At 41.6% G+C, this 21,638-nt stretch overlaps 1 protein-coding gene and 1 pseudogene across 1 annotated transcript in view; one reads left to right on the top strand and one right to left on the bottom strand.

The window, feature by feature from the left end:
- The window catches only part of ARSB (arylsulfatase B), a 175,425-nt gene that overhangs the window by 61,852 nt on the left and 91,935 nt on the right, over nucleotides 1-21,638 (top strand). Inside the window, exon 5 of the mRNA XM_036848122.1 lies at nucleotides 21,008-21,251. Coding sequence (XP_036704017.1) covers nucleotides 21,008-21,251 — 244 coding nt within the window. The remainder of the gene's footprint in view (nucleotides 1-21,007; nucleotides 21,252-21,638) is intronic.
- On the bottom strand, nucleotides 16,595-18,685 carry LOC118891935 (annotated as a pseudogene).

The raw sequence follows: 21,638 nt of genomic DNA, 5'->3' as shown, positions 1-21,638 counted from the left end.
GAAAAGAGTTTTTACTGCGGCTTTGCTTCTAACTCGCTGTGCAGTTTCTCACATGCCATTTAATCTTCCTTGACATCATCATCTTTGTGTTGATTTCTAAGATATCATTTGAGACTTTGTGGTCCAATAATGAATTCAAACACCCTTTTCTACAGGGCAGAACACCTTCTAGGCAGGTTTGCAATCTTCTCTGTATTTCCAAAGCACCTTGAAAGCCCTCTCTGAAGATTCTGGTTCCCCAAGTGATTCTGTAGTGTAGCCAGGATGAGAACCACTGTGTATGGAGTCTAGAGTAGGGGCTCATTATTATAAAAATTTCTCCTTTGCCACATTTTTTTATCCTTAAGTAAAGGTCAATTTTACCCTTCAGAAAATAACTACTTTTATAATTCTTTTATAATTTAATCCACACAAAAGTTAAGGTCCAGCCATTTTCTCTTTGTGTGACTTCTGTGAATATTCTGCATGGATTCAGTACCCCTTTGTGTTCTTGCTTATTTTCCCACTCTCACTCGTCAACCACACTTGACCAGTGATTCAAAAGAACAACAAAAAAGATGCAGAGTAAAACTGGTTGACTTTAATGTATCAGCCATTCAGTGTCTCTCTGGAGAAATGGTTTTCAAAGTGTGGTCTCAGAAGCATCATTATCACCATCACCAGGGAACTTCTTTGAAATGCAAATTCTCAGGCCCACCTCTGGACCAGAAACTCTGGAGGTGGGACCCAGCAATCTGTGCATTAACATAGCTTCTAGGTGATTCTGGTACATGCTGCTGTTTGATAGCTGTTCTAGAGAGATTTTATATTTTCAGAGAGTTGGATTTTTTTAAGTGTGCTTGGATATTTTTGAAATAATCATTGTCCAAACTTACATGCTCTGGAAATAGAAGGGATATTACATTTCTAAAGGGGATATTTCTCTGCCTTCCTTTTTTTTTAAAAATATCTCTTAGAAGTGTTCATATTCCTTTCTGCTCTTAGAAAGCCTATCCATATCTCTGCCTATTTGCATGCTGAAATTTGAGTCTTAAGTTAGTTCTATTATCATGATCTATTGTGACACAGGATACAATAGATGGAAAGTGAATAGTAAAACATTAATTTCTACTCTTTTACTTGTTGTTTTTTTAATTGAATCTTCCAAATGGCATTCTTCTTCCTTTAGAACGTAGACAAGGATGATTTTTTTAAAAGTTATCCTCTTACAAATGGAATTGTTTCATAATAGACCCAGAGGTTGTCTATGTCCCTTGTCAGAGGGACATTTTTACTAAGTCGAATGCTCTCTGGAAGAAGGTGTGAGCAGAAGCTAATATCATGAATTAGAGGATGAAGAAGAGGATAAGGGCATCTGGTCCTCAGCGAGGAAACTTTGACCCAGAAGCCTTTTGTGGTGGCAGAAGTAGACTTCCAGTCCCAGGCTCTACTCTTCCAATCCAGTATTCTCTGCACGAAACGTCACTGCCTTCAGGACCATGCCGTTTACCTAACTGGTTGAATTTTTGTCAAAAGCTTGATCCAAGTGAGGTTTTCTTGTTTGTTTTAATATATAAAGCGTTTGCAAGTTCTTTCAAGGGCAGCAAATAGCTTTATTTAACTCCCTCAAGCCCTCTCATCTCTGTCAAGCTGCACCAGGAAATTCAAGGTCTAGCCAGAGGCCCCCAAAGAGTTAAAAAAAGACAACCCGCCTGCAGGGTAGAAGAAACTGATGTCAAAAACATATGTTCCTCTGCGGGGCCTCACTGGATTCCTAAGTCTGGATAAAGCCAGCGTGTATGCATGCACGTCAAAAAGAAAAAAAAACAGTCTTGGCCAGTGTCGTGGAGCAGTGAAGTGTTGTCTGCAATTCCTCTTGAGTCCCTGCAGCTCCCTCCCAGGAGGCTGGTGGCCCTCACACTTGAGCCATTAACTCAGAACGCCCGCGAATCCCTTGTTTTCCTTGTGAGGGTTCCGGCTGAGCGGCCCGTACAGACCCTGCCCGTTTTCATTGGCTTCGGGGGTTGTTATTGGAGTGGCTGACAGCTGTCTGCCAGGCTGTCTGAAACCGCCTTCCTGTGCTCTCTGCCGCTGCTCAACTTCACACAACTATTGTTCCTGTTGAGCCTTTTTCTTAAAATCTTTCCCAGCTGTATCCTGATATGGTAAACCACTTAAATTAGCTCCAGATTGTTCTGTTTATTTTGTGTTAGATAAGCGACAAAATACAGTCCCGGCAGCCAGCCAGGAGGAGGGTGGAAGTGGGGGGATGGGGATGGGAGGACACTAGCAAAGTCTTTTACAAAAGGTAGAGTTCCCAGACAGAACCGTGAAAAGGCACAAATGTGATGCAGTCACGGGTCCTGCCATTTACATGTGATCCTGATGGGCTGGCCAAGTAATAACTTTGGATCTGAGCACACCTCAGTTCAGAAAAGAAAAGCAAGACCCCAGCATTAAGTCACACAAGCAGGAAGCTAAGTTTCTATTATTGGAAATAGATACAGTATCTCGGTCAGCCACAGGTCTGGTTGCCGTGCCAGCTGTCCGCGTACCGTGCTTGATGCCCTGATGGTGACAGGGTCTCTTTTGTTTATTTATTTAATCATCCATCGGTATTGCAACGCGTGGTAGCTGATGGGCTCAAAAATGAAGTTCACCAGCCTCCCTATATGCTCAGCCATTGAAAACATTCTCTGCCGTGCTGTAATTTAAAGCTAGAAATCCATAGATGTTGAGTCACCCACATAGGTATTTTCCACACAGCTGCAAGTGAAAATTCACAATGGACTTGGCCATCTGTGCAACCATTCTACCCGTGGCCTTTCCTCCTCTGTGGCTGTCTGCTCACAGGGGCTCTCCGTGCAAAGCCTTCCTGAATACTTCACAGAAAGTATTTTCAAATATAATAGATGCTATCCTCCAATGAAGATACTGCCTTTGTGATTGTAGGAATAAACCCAAATAAAATATGAAGACTAAACTTCCGAATGTTTTAACTCAGCTGAAGCACACGAACAATGCCAGCAACCAGCTGAGTTACAACCATTATTGAGAATTTTGTCTGTGGTAATTCAAGACTCCCCAGGAAAGATCCCATGACTCACTCCAGCATGACTGGGCCTCCAGTCCTCACTCTGAACCAAAGTCCTGGAAACGCTTTTTACCAAGTTGAGGGAAGGGGAGGGAAGAACAGGGTCAGGAGTAATAAAATGCCCTGAGAAACTGCCTCTTAGTTTTCCTTTGGGCAAATAAACTCAATGTGTAATAAAAATGTACAAAACCAACTTCGGAAAATAATTACCCCATCAAGCCCTCTCCCCCTTGGGTGGAATGTGCCTTTTCCTCTCCATCAAGGTCTGGCCCGAGGTTGAACAGCCTCCCTGTCACCCTCTCTAATTCCCCAGTTTTCATCTCTCTTCTTTCTCTGTATCCTTTTTAACCCAAATAGTGGACAGTCTTCTATCTTTCACCTGGGCTGGGCTTCTCACGTCCCTTGAAGCAGGGACCAACGTATTGACCCTCTGTGTCTTTTCCCACAGTGCTGACAGCAGTCATGGCACCGAGCAGGTGCTTAATTAAGGCCTTTCAAACATAGCTTTCTTTTTTATTCTTACCTGGCATGAGTGTCGTTCATTCTGTTTCTATATAAATCCAGGCAAAGGTAAAAACGACAGCAACAAACAAAAACGAAACACCAACAAAACCCAGGACCAGACATGCCAAGTCCCATGGGCCTATTCGCGTTAAAATCCTGAGCGTACCCTACTGGTGCCGGGCAGGATGGAGCAGCCACGAAAAGCCTGTCTCTCTCATGGATTACAACTAAAAACTCTGGACAATACAGAAAACAGCTGCCTGGGGCACCTAAAAAGTAAGCAACAGCAAGCAAATGGTGAACAGGGATGAAGTCAAAGCATCACCAATCCCCTATACCCGGGGTGAGTTTTGTGGGCTTTGTTTTCACTCCTCTGTCTCTCGGCTTTGACCCAAGGGCTGATGGAATTATGGAACTATGAAGCAGGTGTTGGCAGCAGAATCTACAGGTGAAACCCCCTATTTCAGACCAGAGGTTTGGGAAAGGAGTCTTTGCTAGAAAATTATAGGGGAATTCACATTTTATTTGCTTCTTTTTTTTCTCTCCTGTTTTCTCTCCTGACCCTGCCCCAAGGCCAGCCCACTTGAGGATCTGCATTGCTTTTGTGGTAGGGGTTTGGGCTCCTAAAACGCAATAAGAAGATTCTTTCTGACCACAGGACCAGGGAAAAGGGGCCCCTTTTGTCCAAAGAGAGTAGGAGGATCCTATTACTTTATCTCTCTTTCTCTTTTTGCTGCTTAGCTCTGAAAGGCAACCTCAGTTGTGTTTTTAGGAGGCTAAAACCTGAGAGAAACCTGTCTTTCTGACCAGAGGAGCCAGGAAAAGGGAATGCTGGGGGCTGGAAAGTATAGGGGAATCTCAGAGAGGACAGAGCTGGAGAAGAGATCCCTGATCTGTGTGTGAACTGACATAAGTCCCAGGCTCAGCTCCAAGATGTGCAGATGTCACACAGACCCAAAGAAGCAAAGCAAAGACTTCAGGAACTCACCTGTGATATAAGTCACTGCCCGCGTCCCAGACTAACCCCTGGGTTGGGCACACACTGGGTAAACCCAAACGTCATTGCAAAGACTTTAAAAACTAAACTGATATTAGGACCACTGTCCACAGACAAGAAGAACTTGTACTCTGAATCTAATTGGGTTAGTTATAACCATTCTCCATGAGATAAAGTTGAACACTCTTGAAATGAATGGAAAAATAAAAACTCTCAAGAGAAATAGAAAGGGAAAAAAAGAACCAAACTGAAATTTTAGAACTGAAAAATACAGTACCTGAAATTAAAAATTCACTCTATGGGCCCAATAGCAGAATGAAGATGATAGAGGAAAGGGTCAGTGAACTTCAAGATAGATCGGTGGACATTACACAGTCTGAAAGACAGAGAGGAAAAGAAGAAAACTTGAGCTGAGGGACCTATTAGAACAATATCAAAGGTTTAGCTTTATGTCATTACAGTCCCAGAAGAAAAGGAAAAATATTGGTGTAGAAAAAAATACATGAAGGGATAATGTCTGAAAACTTCACAAATTTGGTGAAAGATACATGTATAGATTCAAGAAGCTCAGTAAAATCAGATCAACCCAAAGAAAACCACATCTACATTGTAATCAAACTGCTGAAAACCAAAGGTGAAAAAAACATCTTGAAAGCAGAAATTCTGATCATGGGGATTTACCCAAGAGGAATGAAAACATGTTTGTACAAAAACCTATGCCCCCATGTTTATAGCAGCTTTATCAATAATTGTTAAAAACTGGGAAAAAACTCAAATGTCCTTCAACTAGTAAATAAACGAAACTGTGGTACATCTGTACAGTGGGCTATTACTCAGCAATATAATGAACCATTATACATGCACTAACTTGCATGAATCTCAAATGCATTATGCTGAGTGCAAGAAGCCAGACTCAAAAGGTTACACACTGTATGATTCTTCCTATATGACATTCTGGAAAAGGAAAACTTTGAAGATGGAAAAAAATGTCAGTTGTTGTCAGGGGTTAAGTGTTGGGTGGAGGATTTGACTATAGAGGGGTAGCACAAGGGACTGATTCTGGGGTGATGGAGTTGTTCTATATCTTGTGTTGACCTTAAAAGTTATTTTACCAGCAAAAATGAGTTTATTCAGGAATGGCGAAGAACTGCACATTCAGGACAAGCAAGATATAGCAAAAGAATAGGCAAGTCCAACAAAGGAGAGGGATATTATTTTATAGAGAAAAAGGAAGATGTTGGGAAGAGTTGTTTTGAATGAAAGTCCATTGGAGAAAAGTGAGAGTTCAAGGTGAATGTGGTTTTTCATTGGCTGAGTTGCTGAGGTGGTTGATTTCTTGTAAGAGATGCAATGTATGTCTTTTCCTGTTGAGGTCCCCTATTTGATGATTCTTTCCTGTTGGTGATTCTTCTGTTGGGGTCTGTAATTGACAATTCTTCCTGAAATTGACATTGAGTGGTACTGTGTGAGAACTTCCCCTTCTGGACTTCAACTCCATTTTAGTGAGTCTTCCCTTTATTAATTTTTACATTTAATTGTGGTGCTAGATATATGACTTCATTTGTCAAAATTCATAGAACTACATACCAAACAAGTGAATTTACTGTACACAAATCAGAAAATAAAAAATAAATCACTAGCACAGTTTTTCATATCTGATAGGGTTAATATATCTTCATATGACTACATGAAGTATGGAAATATTCATGTAATCTCTTATCTATTTTGAAGTCATTTTCCACTTGATTCCACATTTAAACTTGCAGGAAGCCAAAAATGGAATAAACAATGAAGCAGTCTCTTTAGGTACATACAAAAAGCTTTCCAAAAGAAAATCTTGTGTCTCACATGCCAGGCAGATGTTTTGTAGGGTCAGCTTACCACAGAAGGCCCTGATGAAAAACTGAGATATAAAAAGTAGGAGTCTGTAAGAGAAAGAGAGACACATTGATTCCAGAAAAGATCTACTGTTTTAAAAAGAAGCCAAGTCAATTTGATGGATTGGTGAAAACAAGAACAAAGAATCTGCCATGTCCTGGAAGCTCCGGGTTTTGATAATTAGGGTGGTGTTGAGAATGCCCTGTCTAGAAGACTCACATCTGTTGTACTGTGCTCAGAAATATACATGGAGTGGGCAGGCTTGGACTGTTTCCATGAAGCAGATCGTATACATTTTAGTGACAACAGGAAGAGTTTTCCTGAATGTAGGGTTTCTTCCTTAACCCACCTCTCATCCAAAGGGCAAAAAATGTAGAATGGTTGCTTAATTGCAGTGAGATCCCACCAGCTGACCAGAGCTGCACTTTACCCGACTGCTTATTCTGCCTTTGAAGTTATATTATCACTCTGTTTCATCTTACACCATTATGGGTCTTATCAATTTTAATACATAAATGTATTACCAAACCTGTTGATTTTAAGAACATTTGCCTACCTCCAAGTCACAAAGATATTCTCCTATGTTTTTCTATAAAAGATTTATGGTTTTAGCATTTACATTCAGGTCTTTGGTCCATCTTTTTCTTCTCATACAGTTTTGTTTTGTTAAGATATAATTCACATCACCATCAAATTCATCCTTTGAAAGTGTACAATTCAGTGATTTTTAGTATATTCACAGAGTTGTATAATTGTCATCATTACCTAATTTTTTTATCACCCCCCCCACAAAAAAAATCCTGTATCCATTAGCATTTTCCCCTTCCTCCCAGGCCTTGGAAGCCACTAATCTACTTTCTGTCTCTATAGATTTGCCTATTCTGGACATTTCATATAAAGGGAAAAATACAGCGTATGGCCTTTTTATCTGGCTTCTTTCATTAGCATAATGTTTTCGAGGTTCACCAATATTGTAGAATGTGTCAGTACTTTATTCTTTTTATTGTGATCCTTTTTTCTTCCTGTATATTGCTGAAAATATATCACATCTTATCCATTCATCAATTAATGGACATTGAGTGTTTCCACTTTTTTTGGCTGTTATGAATAATGCTGCTATGAGCATTCATACACAAGCTTTTGTGTGGATATATGTTTTCATTTCTCTTGAATACACACCTAGGAGTGGGATTTCTGGGTTATGTGGTACCTTTATGTTTAACTTCTTGAGGGACTGCTAAAGTATTTCCAAAGCAGCTGTGCCATGTTACATTCCCACCAGCAGTGTATGAGGGTCCCAGTTTCTCCACATCCTCACCAACACTTGTCATAGTCTTTTTTATTATAGCCGTCCTAGTAAGTGTGAAGTGGTATCTTTTGTGGTTTTGATTTGCATCCCCTTGGACATTTTTTTCATGTGCTTCTTGCCCATTTGTATATCTTCTTTGGAGAAATATCTGTTCAAATCCTTTGCTCATATTTTAATTTTTTTTCACTATTGAGTTGAAATATGAGCCATCTTCAATTAAGTTTTCTGTAAGTTGTGAAGTAGGGATTGGTCAAGGTTCTTCCTCCCCCCCCCCCCATAGATATTCAGTTACTGTAGAATCATTTGTTGCAAAGACTTTTTCCTCGACTGGCTTATTTGGCACCTTTGCTAAATGTCAAATAATCACTAACGGGTGGTTCTTTTATTAGGCTCCCTATTCTAGTACCAGGCTGTCTGGATTACTGTAACTTTATAGGAGGTCTTGGAAGTTGGGTAGTGTAATTCTCCCAGCATCATTCTTTTATTTGAAAATGACTTGCAATCCTAGGGTTAGCCTCATTTGCTCATCATGATTGTGGTAGGCAAGGCAGTGTTCCCTTCGCTTCCCCCAAAGATGTGCACGTCCTAAATCCCTGAACCTCTGAATATCTTATGTTATATGGCAAAGGGGAACTAAGGTTGCAGATTGAATTAAGGTTGCCAGTCAGCTGACCTTAAGATGGGAATATTATCTGACTGGGCCAAATGGAATCACAAGAGTCTTTAAAAGTGGAAGAGAGGGACAAAGAGGAGGTCAAAGTAATGCCAAGTGAGAAAGACTCAACTGCCATTGCTGACTTTGAGGATGGAGGAAGAGAGTGTTGAGCCAAGGAATTCTCGCAGCGTCTAGAAACTGGAAATGGCTAAGAAGAGATCCTCCTCTCTTGCCTCTGAAAGGGAATGCAGCCCTCCCAACACCGTGATTTAGCCCAATGGGACTTGCTTCAGACTTAGAACTATAAGATGATGAACTTGTGTTAAGTGGCTAAATTTGTAGTAATTTGTTATGGCAGCCATAGAAAACTAACACAATCACATATTATCATTTTTATATATAGCTTTACTATATATAGATTTACTAAATTTTTTTTTAACTAAAATTTTATTGAGGATTTTTGCACCTCTGTTCATTGTAGTTTTCTTTTTGTGTAGTGTCTTTGGCTATGGAATCAGAGTAATGCTGGCCTCGTAGAATGAGTTGGGAAGCTTAGGCTTCTCTCTGTTTTCTGGAAGATGAATTCTGATTTTTATTCTCGTGTTCATCCCTGCTGTCTTTCTTTCTTCTGTACTTCTAGTGTGGAATGGCCTCCTTTAAGTCCAGTTGTATTCATATATAGTCCAGGCAATTATCTAACCACTTTGCTATATATTCTGTGCCTGCACGTTTTCATATGAAATACACGCTATTTTATTATCAGTTGCCATTTTTCCTTTATATTACATTTAAAGTTATTTTAAAAATTAGGTGTGCAAGTATAATGTGTATGAATTCCATTACAGGGAGTCAAAGGAGCATGACAAAACATTTGTTATAATAAGGGGGTGTTAGGCTTGAAAAGCTTGAGAACCATGATATGATATAGATATGATATAGAAGCTTTTTTTCCCTATTTCAGAACTTTCCCAGTTATTACAGGTGCTATTAGATAAAAAGGTAAAATCTGTGAATGAGCCTGCAGGCAGGTCACATATTACCACATCCACAATAAAAACCAAATAACCACAACAGTAAAAACACCTTCTATCTCACCTGCAGGGTAACTTAACACAACTATTCTAGCCACCAAACACAGGGTGTCCAGCCATAATGCTCACACATATGCCTGGTAATCACAGGTTTCAATCCATGAAAGTAGACGTGCAAAAAGTGCAACTTGCTCCCCCCCCTCCCCCGCCTGCAGCTGAGCTCAGTCCTGCTGGGGTCCCAGCTCTGACCTGGAATCATTTTCTCCCTTTTCCGTGTATAGGCTTAACTCTATGCCATGATAGTAAAAGTTTTTGTGTGCCTGCAGTTGTGACCTAAAAATGACAGGTGGAGGTGGTCACATTATATTGATCTAGGTAGGATCAGAGACATGAATATGGGCTATAAACCTTTTTCTGGGTCTAAGCTGTCCTTAACTATACCCCGAGCCTCTTACCATCTTAATGATGTAGGGTTATCTTTTTAATTTTTTCGTCATTGTGTTATGCTTCATACAGTGGTGTCCTTAGTATACATCAGTGTGGATCACTTAACACTAGAAAAACAGGGAAATTCGTTTTTTGTTTTAAAACCAAAATTCATATTTTTTTCTTTTAAAATGCATATCTTTTCTGCTTCTTCCCTCATTCTTAGGAGACCAACTCCAGCAGTCTGCACCTACCTAATTTGCTATGAAATCAGGAAGCCAGCCATCATACGTATTATTAGAATTGTGTCTGAGACCCAGTGGGCCCTGACTTAGGATCTGATTGCAGGGACTTGGTGATGCCTATTGTGGTCACTCAGGGCATTTATTTTGATTTGTTTGGTTATTTGGTCTTGTTTTTTAATCCTAGCTCATGGCTGATCAGGAGATGTTGCGTTTCCCAGGTACCGGACCTCTCTCTCTCTCAGCGTCCTTTGGTCTCGCTAAAGTGCCTCCATTTAACTACTTGCCTCTCATTGAGCAAGGGACCCAGGCTGCCTGCCACACGTTCTCTTCTCCTCCAGCTGCCTTCACTCCCAACAGCTAGCACTGTCTTCCCCTGCCCTTGGGATGGCCAGGGTCACCTGGACTTCTCCTCCCTCTCACTGTGTCATCCTGGTCAGAAGGGGTACTGCCCACCTCACGTGGTCAGGAGGACCAGGAGTCTGAGAACTCAGAGTTTGTTTCACTCTGCCTTTGGACCAGGTGTTATCTGCAGATCTGAAGGGAATCTCGTTCTTATGCCTTTATTAAGTATGCATTCAATATTTGAAATTCTTTTAACAAACTTCTTAGTATTTAGGTGTATTGAATTTTTTTGGTTTGTTTCTGCCATTAAATGTTTCGCTCTTCTGTTCTTTTTTTTTTTCTTCTTCTTCTTCCAGCTTTATTGGGATATAATTGACACACAGCATTGTGTAAGGTGTATGGCATAATGATTTGAATTACATACATCATGAAATGATTAGCACAATTAAGTTTAGTGAACATCCATCATCTTGTATAGGTACAAAATAAAAGAAAAAGAAGAAAATATCTTTTTCCTTGTGATGAGATCTCTTAGGATTTACTCTTCTGTTTTTCTTCAAAGAAGATTGTGCTAATCAATGTTCTCATGACCTTTTTCTTGGTCTCTCGTGCCATAATTAGACAATCACATACTAGCGAGATCCTTTAGCAGTTAGCAAACTTCAGAGAAGAGCTTTGGGGAAACAAAACTGCCTGTGCACTTAGTTTGGTTTATTGATTTTTTCCAAGTAACCCTAAAAGCAAATCTTACTACTTATGAAGTAGAGATCCAGTAAAATGTTGTTTCTGCTTCAAGGGTAAATTCAGAACATTTAACTTGTGTTGTAGATTTAGAAACATAAAGACAAATTAAAGTAGTTGATGCTTGCCCAAATAGAATATGTGAGCTTTCTCTAGTATCATTCTCTCCGAAAAAATCATTGACCTCAATTCCCATCTTTCTCACCATACAAGTAGTCCACTTACTATTTTGCAACCACAATTTTACTTTTTTTCTACCTCTTGATGATATTTTCACTTCTCTCCTGCTGTCTTTGAACTTGCCAGACTCTAAAGCACTTCTGTGATACTTTTTTCATCTATCACTTCTTGATTGGTGTTAGTGACAGATAAATAGCTATCTAGTAAAAAATTATCTGGCCACCTTAAAGGGGTTTCAAGTCTGGAAGGGGAGCCAAGTAATTTGTGAGTAAACTATGATACTCCGTAAAGGTGCCAAAACATTTTAGTTTGCCCTGAAATTCATAACTTTATTAGCTTAAAAAAAAACAAACAAACAAGCATTCTTTCAAGATCGAACTGCAGGAAAAGCAAAGGAGAACTTTAGTTGTAAGAAAGGACTGAATAAACATTTGGTACTTTTCTTGACCCTAAATATCCCAAACAAAGGGCTTCTGTGCTACTTGTTAGGGGATCCAGAATGTGAAGATCAAAGCTAGCATCACCCTTGCCATCTAAGTGAGAGTGACTCAGAACATTTTGTGCTTACAACTTTCATTTAAGGATCTCTAAGATCTGTGAGTACCTATGATTTAAATTTCAGAAAAAAGTTCAGTTATTTGCCTACAAATATGTAATAAATTAGGACACTGTTTTCCAGTTCCCAGTTCCATTTTAACTTTTCGAGACCAAATGTTTTCAATCTTTCAACAGAATTTTGAGACTTTTCATCCTTAATAAGTTTTAAAGGAGAAGGTAAAATCCCACTGGTATCTCATCATTATAAGCAATGACATTAGTCCCGTTAAAATGAGGAAATCTTTTACTACAACCCCGTGTAATTTTTTTTTTCTTTTTGACCCCCATTCATTCCTGATTTTGCCCTTTCCCTGCATCCATCTTTCTTTATCTTTAGCTCTTTTGGTGGCTGCATCAGTTATTTGGCGTCTGGCTGCCAATTCCATTCCACCAGAATCCCCCTTAACGCTAGCTCGGCAGGAACACTCCCCAGGCTGGTTCTTTTAATCAAGATGTAAAGTCTGATTGTGTCTGACTGGGAGTTGGAGGGTCAGAGCGTTGATCTGCCCTGAATGCTGCAAACCATTTAAAACCCCTACAAATATTCAGATGAATATCTGAATAAAGATTCAGTTTCTGAAATTTAATTTGAATGACAGGCTATGGCCATTGTACCTCTTTCTTTGTTAATTGATATGCTTTATTTAAATTCATGGAAACAGAAAGGAATCGTAACAAAACCCCTCACAATTCATCGTGTTTTTATGACTCTCAAGAAATTACATACAGAGAAGAGAATGCTCCCTGGAAGGGTCTATGCTTGAAATACCTTCTTACAAAAGCATGGCACTTCAGAGTATGGTTATAAAGCCTAAATCTAGCATCTGTTTAATAAATACCCAGCTAGGAGCCTGTTCTGCTCTGCATACTTTGATGCTGCTGCTGGTGGTGATTATCATCAATGAAAATTGCTAATATTTATTAAGCACTACTTCTGTGCCAGGCTCTATGTTAAGATGGGTATTGTTATTATCCTCATTTTTCAAATGGGGAAACTTAGGCTCAGAGAGAGAGTGATTTGCCCAAACTCACAGCACTTAATTCCTATCCCTTGAGTACACTTCAATAAAATTAGAAATGTGACTGTAGTAATGATAGGAAAAAATAATATTAGTCATAAAACAGACACCGTTTTGTTTATATCTAGTCATCGTTCAGCTCAAGTTTTCCTTAAGTTCAGAGTGGTTCTTAAGAGTACAGTTAATTTAGTCTTGAATTAAGAAGCTTGACACAGAACACCCGCCATCTGATGTGCAATTGCATCAGGCCCCTTGCGCCTCCTGCTCCTCGTGCCTGGGTTCTCCTCTCTCTGACGGTGGTTGGCTCTACCCCGTCATTCTGGTTACAGCTTCTCTAAGAGGCCTAGTCACCAGTTACCACGAGTGGAGAGATCCTACCTCTTTTTCTCCTCACTCCATGTGAAAGGACCTTGTCTGTCTTATTTTCTGCCATTTCCCCAAAGCTAGAGTGGTCCATGGGCCATGAAATCCACAAAGATTTGTTAAAGGTGTGAGTGAAGACTCTCTTCCCGTCCAGGACCGTGCTTCCTCAAATGCTCTCCAACAACCCCTTTAACTTTGGGTAACTGATCCAGATTGGACAAACAATTCTGGTATTTGTGGGTTGGATTTGTTTAAATCCTCATGGGGTTCCAGGAGCACCTCTTGCCAATATCCTGTAAAATAAGCAGCATCTGTGTGCAGAACAGCTTCCTAAAAGTTAAGGTCATGGGGTGGCTGGATGAAGGCTCAGAAAACCCTATGCAGTAATCAGAGTTAATTTTTAGTGTCTTCAGTCTCCATTTTTGGTGGCCTTTTCTCCATTCACTTATTTGTTCCCCCCTCTCCACCCTCAAATCTCGAGGCTTCCTCTTTGGCAGGTCCTGTGCTAGGTCTTAGGGAATGCAAAGAAGAATGAGACATTGTTCTTGTCCTGGAGAGCCAGAGTTCTCGGGGAAGACAAACCACGAATAACTAATTAACACCATACAGAGATAAGTGTGATAGAAAAGTATAAAGTGCAGGAGGACAGTGAAGAGACAGAGATTGTCTGGGGGAGCAAGTTAAAAACAACATTGTGACATTTAAGTCAAGCAGGAAAGATGGGGAAGGCATTTTAGGCAAAGGAGCCAACATGTACCCAGGCAGCGTCAGCGTGTTGTATTTTAACAACGAGAAGTAAGTTCTTTGTGACTGAAGCACAGTGCGTGCTTTGTGGGGAAGGGCAGGAGCTGATGCCCCAAAAGTAGTTTGGAGTCGCATATGAAGGATTCCATGTGTTGGACTGAAGTTTGAACTTCTTCCTGATTGGGAAGCAGTTAGAGGTCTTTAAACATGCTTGTGGCCTGATTGGTTTGGGCTTCACAAAGATGCCTCTGATAGTGTGAAACATTCTGTATGTTACCCCAGGAGTCCAGGTGAGACCAGTGCTGGACCCAAGGCAACCGGGCTGGAGAAGGGAGAGGTGGATTGGAAATCCATTTTCATGATCAACTTGGCAGAAGTGAATGTGTTGAATGTAGAGCAAGAAGGAAAGAGAAGAACATCAGATTGTAAATTGAATGTCTGGGTAGATATGTTCTCTAGAATCTTTCATTAGGAGAAGATTGAATTTACCTAATCCTTTAGATGACTACTAAGATATACATTAACTCTCCAATTTGCATTAAGTAAAAAATTAGTCTAAAAGAATCAACCATGAGTAACAGGTCCTTTATTGGACAAAGAGGCTTCTTGGTCTCTGAAATCCTGTTGTCTGCTCATCTGTCACACTCCCGTGGGTGGTCTGTTCAGTGGGAAGTCCAGGCCCTGGTGCAAGGCCGCTGGAGCCTTCCTTGCTTTTCTCTCCAGGATCCCCAAGTCAGAGTGAGGACCTGTCTCGGGTAAGCCAGGGTTGAAGGATCCATGGGGGCAGCAAGATGGAGATATACACTGATGGTTCAGGGCAGCCTTCTGAAGCCAAGCCACAACATTACCCTGTTTGAGGAGTAGTCCTAAAAACTAATGCTGTTGTCATGGTTCCATCTTAATTTTTATCAGCTGGATGCGAATGAGGCTTCACTGTCAAATACTTAATGTGTTTGCTCGGATCTTTGGCTAACCAGTGTTTTTCCATGACTTTTTGACAGCTATTTTTTGTTCAATAATGAATAATAAAGTGAGATTTACCATCTGTAGATGACGTTTGTTTTATTTTGACATTTCTTTTCTATACGGCAAAGATTTTATAATTAGGTTTTCCCCCTGCCAAAAACATAGCTGAAAAATGATTTCCCCCCCCAAAAATGTTTCATAGCTTCCTTTACTAGTTGGGGTCATCTTTTTTTTTTTTTTTTTTTTTTTTCGGAAACCAATTGAACTTGTATTGACACCAACTACATGACTCTCCTCAGTAGCCTTATGGGAATGGATAAAGTGGCTTGACCCAAGATAACACTGATTGGACTTAGCAATGTTACTTTTAAATAAAACCAACCCTATTTTCCCCCCTAAGGTGGCTTAGAGTTCGTAATGGTCACAAGCTAATACTACAGATAAAACATTTAAAATTTTGATCCAAGCCTTTTCTATCCTCCCACACTTGAAAGGTATCTGTTGAACACCAATTTCCCAATCCTAGCATCACTAGCTTACAAACCTTAGGGTTAAAAACTCCCTTCTCATTTACCTAGTGTTCAATTTCCATCAGTTTCGATATACACTAGTGTAAATACCATGACTATTTTGCATGAAGTTAAGTATTCTACAGATCCCAGAGTCATAGGATTGAATCAGGAGCTCCCACCTTTTATGTGAACTTCAGTGGTACCATGGAGGCCAAGGCAATTTAATTTAGGTTAACCAGGATTTGTTTCAATTTGTAAGAGAAACTTCTTGCAACAGGTTTATTCAATTCTCTTAAAAAATGGTGGCATTCCTTTACTTTTCACCTTTTGGAAGCAGCAGTTACATAAATGGAATAGTAGATTAAGTCTAAAAATGTGGGCCCTAGTCAACTTTCATTATTTTTCTGCATATGATCATGATAAAGGATCACGACATCCTTCACATTTCCAAGGAAAACCCAATTTAAAGTTTGTCCTTGCCAGACTCCATAAAACAGCCACTTTAGAGTAAACCAGCAGAGCATTGCATCACCCCAGTAAAGCTGTAGATTTCATCACATGCACCAACAAATCTACATGGCTGGTTTCTGCACTCCTCTTTTACAGAATTTTACACCTATTGTACCAAACGGCATTTTTTAAAAATTTATTTATTTTATTCTTTTGGCTGCGTTGGGTCCTCATTGCTGCACGTGGGCTTTCTCTAGTTGCAGTGAGCAAGGGCTACTCCTCGTTGCTGTGCGTGGGCTTCTCATTGCGGTGGCTTCTTTTGTTGCAGAGCACCGGCTCTAGGCGTGCGGGCTCAGTAGTTGTGGCACGCGAGCTCAGTAGTTGTGGCTCACAGGCTCTAGAGTGCAGGCTCAGTAGTTGTGGCGCATGGGCTTAGTTGCTCCGTGGCATGTGCGATCTTCCCAGACCAGGGCTCAAACCCGTGTCCCCTGCATTGGCAGGCAGATTCTTAACCACTGCACCACCAGGGAATCCCCCAAACAGCATTTTAAACACGGACATATCGACTCCCTAATAAAGCAAAAACAAAGGCATTTCCCTTATTAGAAACAAGATACACCATCACTTAAAGTCTTCAAACATTATTGCACTTTAACTTTCAGAATTTGACAATGCATTCAATGAACAATCTGCACACAACTAGTTTTAACAGACATTAAAAAACTTTTAAGCAGACATGGATGTCCTAAACTGTTTATTAGGTAAGAATTTTACAAACATTACTTATATTAGCGGTAGCGGTGGAACTGGAGAGTACTGCGCCTTCTCTAGGCTGCGCAGCAAGAACCACCAATCGGTGTCGTGGAACTTGTGGCCCTTGCCAAGGCCGCGGCTCTTCCTGCCTGCAGACGTCAGCCCCCGCATCCCCCTGTGCTTGCGGACTGGTTTGGTGATCCACTGGGTGTCAGGGTGTCTTCTGATAGCCTTATGGAATGGATCAGTGAGGATAACCTCAAAAAATTTGTACGTAGAATCTTCACCAACCCAGTAAGAATTCAGGACCCTCAGGGACCCACAGTGGCGTCCAGCTTGCTCCTCGGCAACAGACTGAAGGCTTCGAGCAAACGAGCTGGTTGACACCATGGTGGACAGGCGTGCCGTAGGTGGCACCCTTAGGAACTGGGCGTTTGCGGCCACCGCGGCGCACACGAATCCGAAATATGACATAACCTTGCTTGGCCTTGTAGCCCAGCCTGCGCGCCTTGTTGGGCCGGGTGGGGCGGGGCGCCCAGAGCAGCGCCGAGAGCTGGCGGTACTGCCGGCAGCGCGCCCTGAGCAAAAGCGCATCACGTCCGACTGCTTCTTCCTCCGCAGCTCCTGGATGTGCTTGTAAGCGCGCGTCTCGGCTCACCTGCTGGCTGCCGCCGGACGGGAAGGCGTGTCTTCTTTTTTTTTTTTTTTTTTTTTTTTTTTTAAATTTTTTTTTTTTTTTAATTATTATTTTTAATGCTATTCTTGTCTGCTTACATTCTTTTTATTTATGTATGTATGTATGGCTGTGTTGGGTCTTCGTTTCTGTGCGAGGGCTTTCTCTAGTTGTGGCAAGCGGGGGCCACTCTTCATCGCGGTGCGCGGGCCTCTCACCATCGCGGCCTCTCGTTGCCGAGCACAGGCTCCAGACGCGCAGGCTCAGCAGTTGTGGCTCACGGGCCGAGCCGCTCCGCGGCACGTGGGATCCTCCCAGACCAGGGCTCGAACCCGTGTCCCCTGCATTGGCAGGCAGACTCTCAACCACTGCGCCACCAGGGAAGCCCCCGAGTCATCTTATTTTGATTTGGAAGTTTTTTCATAAGTCAGCCAGGAAATGAAACATGAAAATTTTCTCTTGAAAATTAATTCTTAACAAGAACAAAAATTAACTTTTGCCCAAAGGAAAATTAGGAGAGAAAACGAAAAGAAACGTGTTTGAAATGGTGGTGGTTCCATTGTCTTTTTGAACTTTATGTCAGACTTAAGTGAACAATATTGGAAGCCCCCTTCTCTACCTTGTTTCGAATGAGCTGATTTTATTCTTGCTGTTACTCTGATCAGTTTTATGTCCAACTCCTTGAAATACCTGGGCAAATGAACCAATGGACCAATGACAGCACCCTATTTCTCAAAGGCCTAAGTCTGTGGATTTTTGCTGATAAGTGGAGACCATCAGCCAGTGCCGCCTGGCCAGGTCCCTGGCAAAGCTGAATTGTCCTCTTCATGCAGTGGATTCTGCAGTTGGCTTTGTGACTGGGGAGCCCAAGAGAATGAGTTGCGGGTGTGTCAGTTAACAGTGCTTTCTCCCTGGAGTGCTCTCAAAAAAATGATGGAGGAAGCCACATCGGTAACAGACGATAGAACCGCTTATCATTGCTAATGGGAAAAACATCACAGAAGCTAATGCAAAAACAGTCACACGCACTGCATCGGCACCTCCCAAATAAGATGCGGAAACACCTTCCAACTCCTACGGTAGCAGCCATGGCCAAATTCTCTTTACAGCCCAGAGTATTTGCCTTCCTGAGTCATACCTCAAAGGCCTAAGATCAGATTCCAGACCCACCCCACGCTTCTCCCCATCACCTCCACTCTTGTTTCTACCATCTTCACCATCCACCATTTCTGTATTGAGCACTAACGAATAGGTGGAACTGAAAGAGACATTATCTAATATTTCAAAAGAGTGTTATCTATCAAAAATGGAGACAACAGGCATCTTCTACAATCCCTGAGCCAGTATCATTTATAGCAATCCAGACAGTAGAGGGAAATGATACTGCTGTCTTAGCCATTCTTGACTTCACAGGCAGAGTGTAAACACTTCTTTCCAGTGTATTTTTGTATCACATGAGCAGCACCTTCTTTTAAGTTTTGATACAGTGGTTATTGGTGACTGATACTCAGTGGAGTGTGAGGAATTCCCTTTGTCTAAAGATGGTGCCCCCTGTTTTGAACGTGCAGGTCTGCTCATGTGAAATAGAATGTGTATTTAATAAACTGGCTTGGGTGACCGTTTGCTTTGTCAAGAAGAGATGTGAGGTTTAAGAAAAGGTTCTTGTCTGATAGCAAATTATGAGATTGATTGTCACCCACCTGTGTTGAAGAACTGTTACCTTCCGCTAACGTAGCTCAAGACTCTTCCTTCTCCCCCTCACGAAGCACAGAGAAGAACTGAAGACCTGGCGTGTTAAGGGCTTGATCCGAAGCCTCCTTGACAGTAGAGCCTTGAACTTCTTACCCACCAGCAACAGAGGCTCCTCGTAAGGGAATTATCATCACCTTGAGATAGCTCTCCTGCTGTATCACGGGAAGAGTGTACACTTAGCTGAGACTGACCATGCTTATGTTTTTCATAGAGAAGTAAAGTTCTATATAGATATAAAACTCACTCTATACCAAGGACCTCAGGAGCAGGACACTCTGGGGGCAGGAGGAGCCTGGGAGTCACACAGACATTGTTTGAATCCTAGCTTTGCCACTTATTAGCTGTTTGGCATTTTCAAGTCTCTCTCTCTGTCTCTCTCATGACAAAATAGTTATAATACTAGACTATTGGTATTCTTATAAATATTAGCTACCATTTATTGAGCACTTAGATTGTGCCAGGTACCCAGCCCCAAACCATTATTATAAATGATGTCACTTAATTCTCACCATAATACATGAATGAGGTAGGAATTATTATCTCTACATTAAAGATGAGAAACTGAGGCAGTGTATTGCCCTGGGTCACACACCTAGTGAGTGGCTGGCATCATGCTTCAATTCCAGGTCTATCAGACTCCAGAGTCTGTGATAATGTGAAATTAAAAGGGTGCCTGGTACAGAGTGGGTGCTTAACAAATACTGGTTCTTTTTCCTTCCATGAGCATCCTTTGGCTTTGATAGAGCTTGATTTCTTTGTTAGAGTTCTTTATACATAATGTTCTATAGAGCACATCTGTCATACTGCCCTCCTGTGGTTCATTTGGATACCAGTGGCTTTTAGAAAACATTTAATCGGAGTGTAATGCACATGCAAATAAGTGATATTTAAAACATATCTCTAAAGTCACCTCAGTGTATGAGTACTTTTGGAGATAATATGATTCTACAACCTCAGTATATAAGAAATATGACTTTTTACTTTCTACAGTCCAACTTAATTTCTAACTCTGAGCCCCACCCAGCTGGTAAGATACTGAAGTCACTTTTGTATCTTCTCTGGCTTCCCCAATGTCCTCCATTCCCTTGGCTGTCTTGGGAGAGAAACCTTCTCTTCCCTGGCACACAGTATACGATGAAGCTTTGTCCTGCCATCCTGTCAAGAAGGGAGGAATTTTTCTTGCAATTATTTTTTCCATCCAACTGTTCTGTGTACAGAGACATTTAACCCACTGGCGAAGTCTTCACCTTTCACACTTAAGAGTTCAGATCACCAGGGAGTCAAGTGTTAATTCTGTTACCAGTTTAAATGTTAGAAAAATTTTCCAAGAAGAAAATAAAAAGGTTCGCTATCCCCACTAATTAGGAGCTTTAGGTTCCTAAGTGAAACTTATTCAGAGGTGTCTTTTCATGTACGGGGAGGGGCTCCACCTACCTGGGTTCACTCTCCTGTGTTACACAAAGTCACATGCATGCATTTGAATCCTAGTCATTGCTCAGCACAGGGCTCTATCCCAAGCAGTTCCCCTCAGGGGCCTTCCTTGTTTTTCAGTGGCCCTCTCCATGGAGGATTTAAAGGTCTAGTGTCAGACATGTGCCGTGCTGCGCCCTGGTTATGTCTGTGGGATGGAGGGTTGTGTTGGGTGGGAGGAGGGTAGTGGAATGGGAGAGGGGAAAGAGGAATTTTCTTTCTTAGTTCCTAAGCACCATTTAATAATAACATGCGTCTAAGTCTTCTGTTCTTAAATGCATCTAATAGTTAACCTTGTCCTCATGCCATGACCTAATTGTGTTTCAGATAACGGTGGGCAGACATTGGCAGGGGGCAATAACTGGCCCCTTCGCGGAAGAAAGTGGAGCCTGTGGGAAGGAGGCGTGCGAGGGGTGGGCTTTGTGGCCGGCCCCTTGCTGAAACGGAGGGGCGTGAAGAACCGGGAGCTCATCCACATTTCCGACTGGCTGCCGACCCTGGTGAAGCTGGCGGGGGGCAGCACAGAGGGCACCAAGCCTCTGGATGGCTTCGATGTGTGGAAAACCATCAGGTACCTGCCCACCTGTCTCTTTTCCCTCCCAGGACAGAAGCTCTAAGAACAGCTTGACTTGATCGAGAAGGATCGCTTTTGCATGAATATGATAGTTCAGCTTGCAAATAGATGATTAAAAAAGAAGAAGAACTGCCTTTAGAAACACTGTAATCATATATGTATATATTTTTAAGTTCTGGATTTGAGATTGGGGGCCTGTGTTTTCTATGAGGAGTAAGATCGTCCTCAGTGGCTCACCCTCCGTGAGAGGTCTTTAAAGTGGAAGCTGTGCTAAGAAGTAGGATGGATAGGGTATTGTTTGCTTCCTGCAGAGGGTCAGGGGACCTGCCCTGTTGCCTGCTAGGAGAATGGAGGACCAAGCAGGGGGAAGAGCTGGAATTTGAG

Source organism: Balaenoptera musculus, chromosome 3 (genome assembly GCF_009873245.2).
Source record: "Balaenoptera musculus isolate JJ_BM4_2016_0621 chromosome 3, mBalMus1.pri.v3, whole genome shotgun sequence".
In the NCBI taxonomy this organism is placed as follows: Eukaryota; Metazoa; Chordata; class Mammalia; order Artiodactyla; family Balaenopteridae; genus Balaenoptera; species Balaenoptera musculus.
Note: the sequence above shows the minus strand (reverse complement) of the source record. Positions and strands in the feature narration are given on the sequence as shown.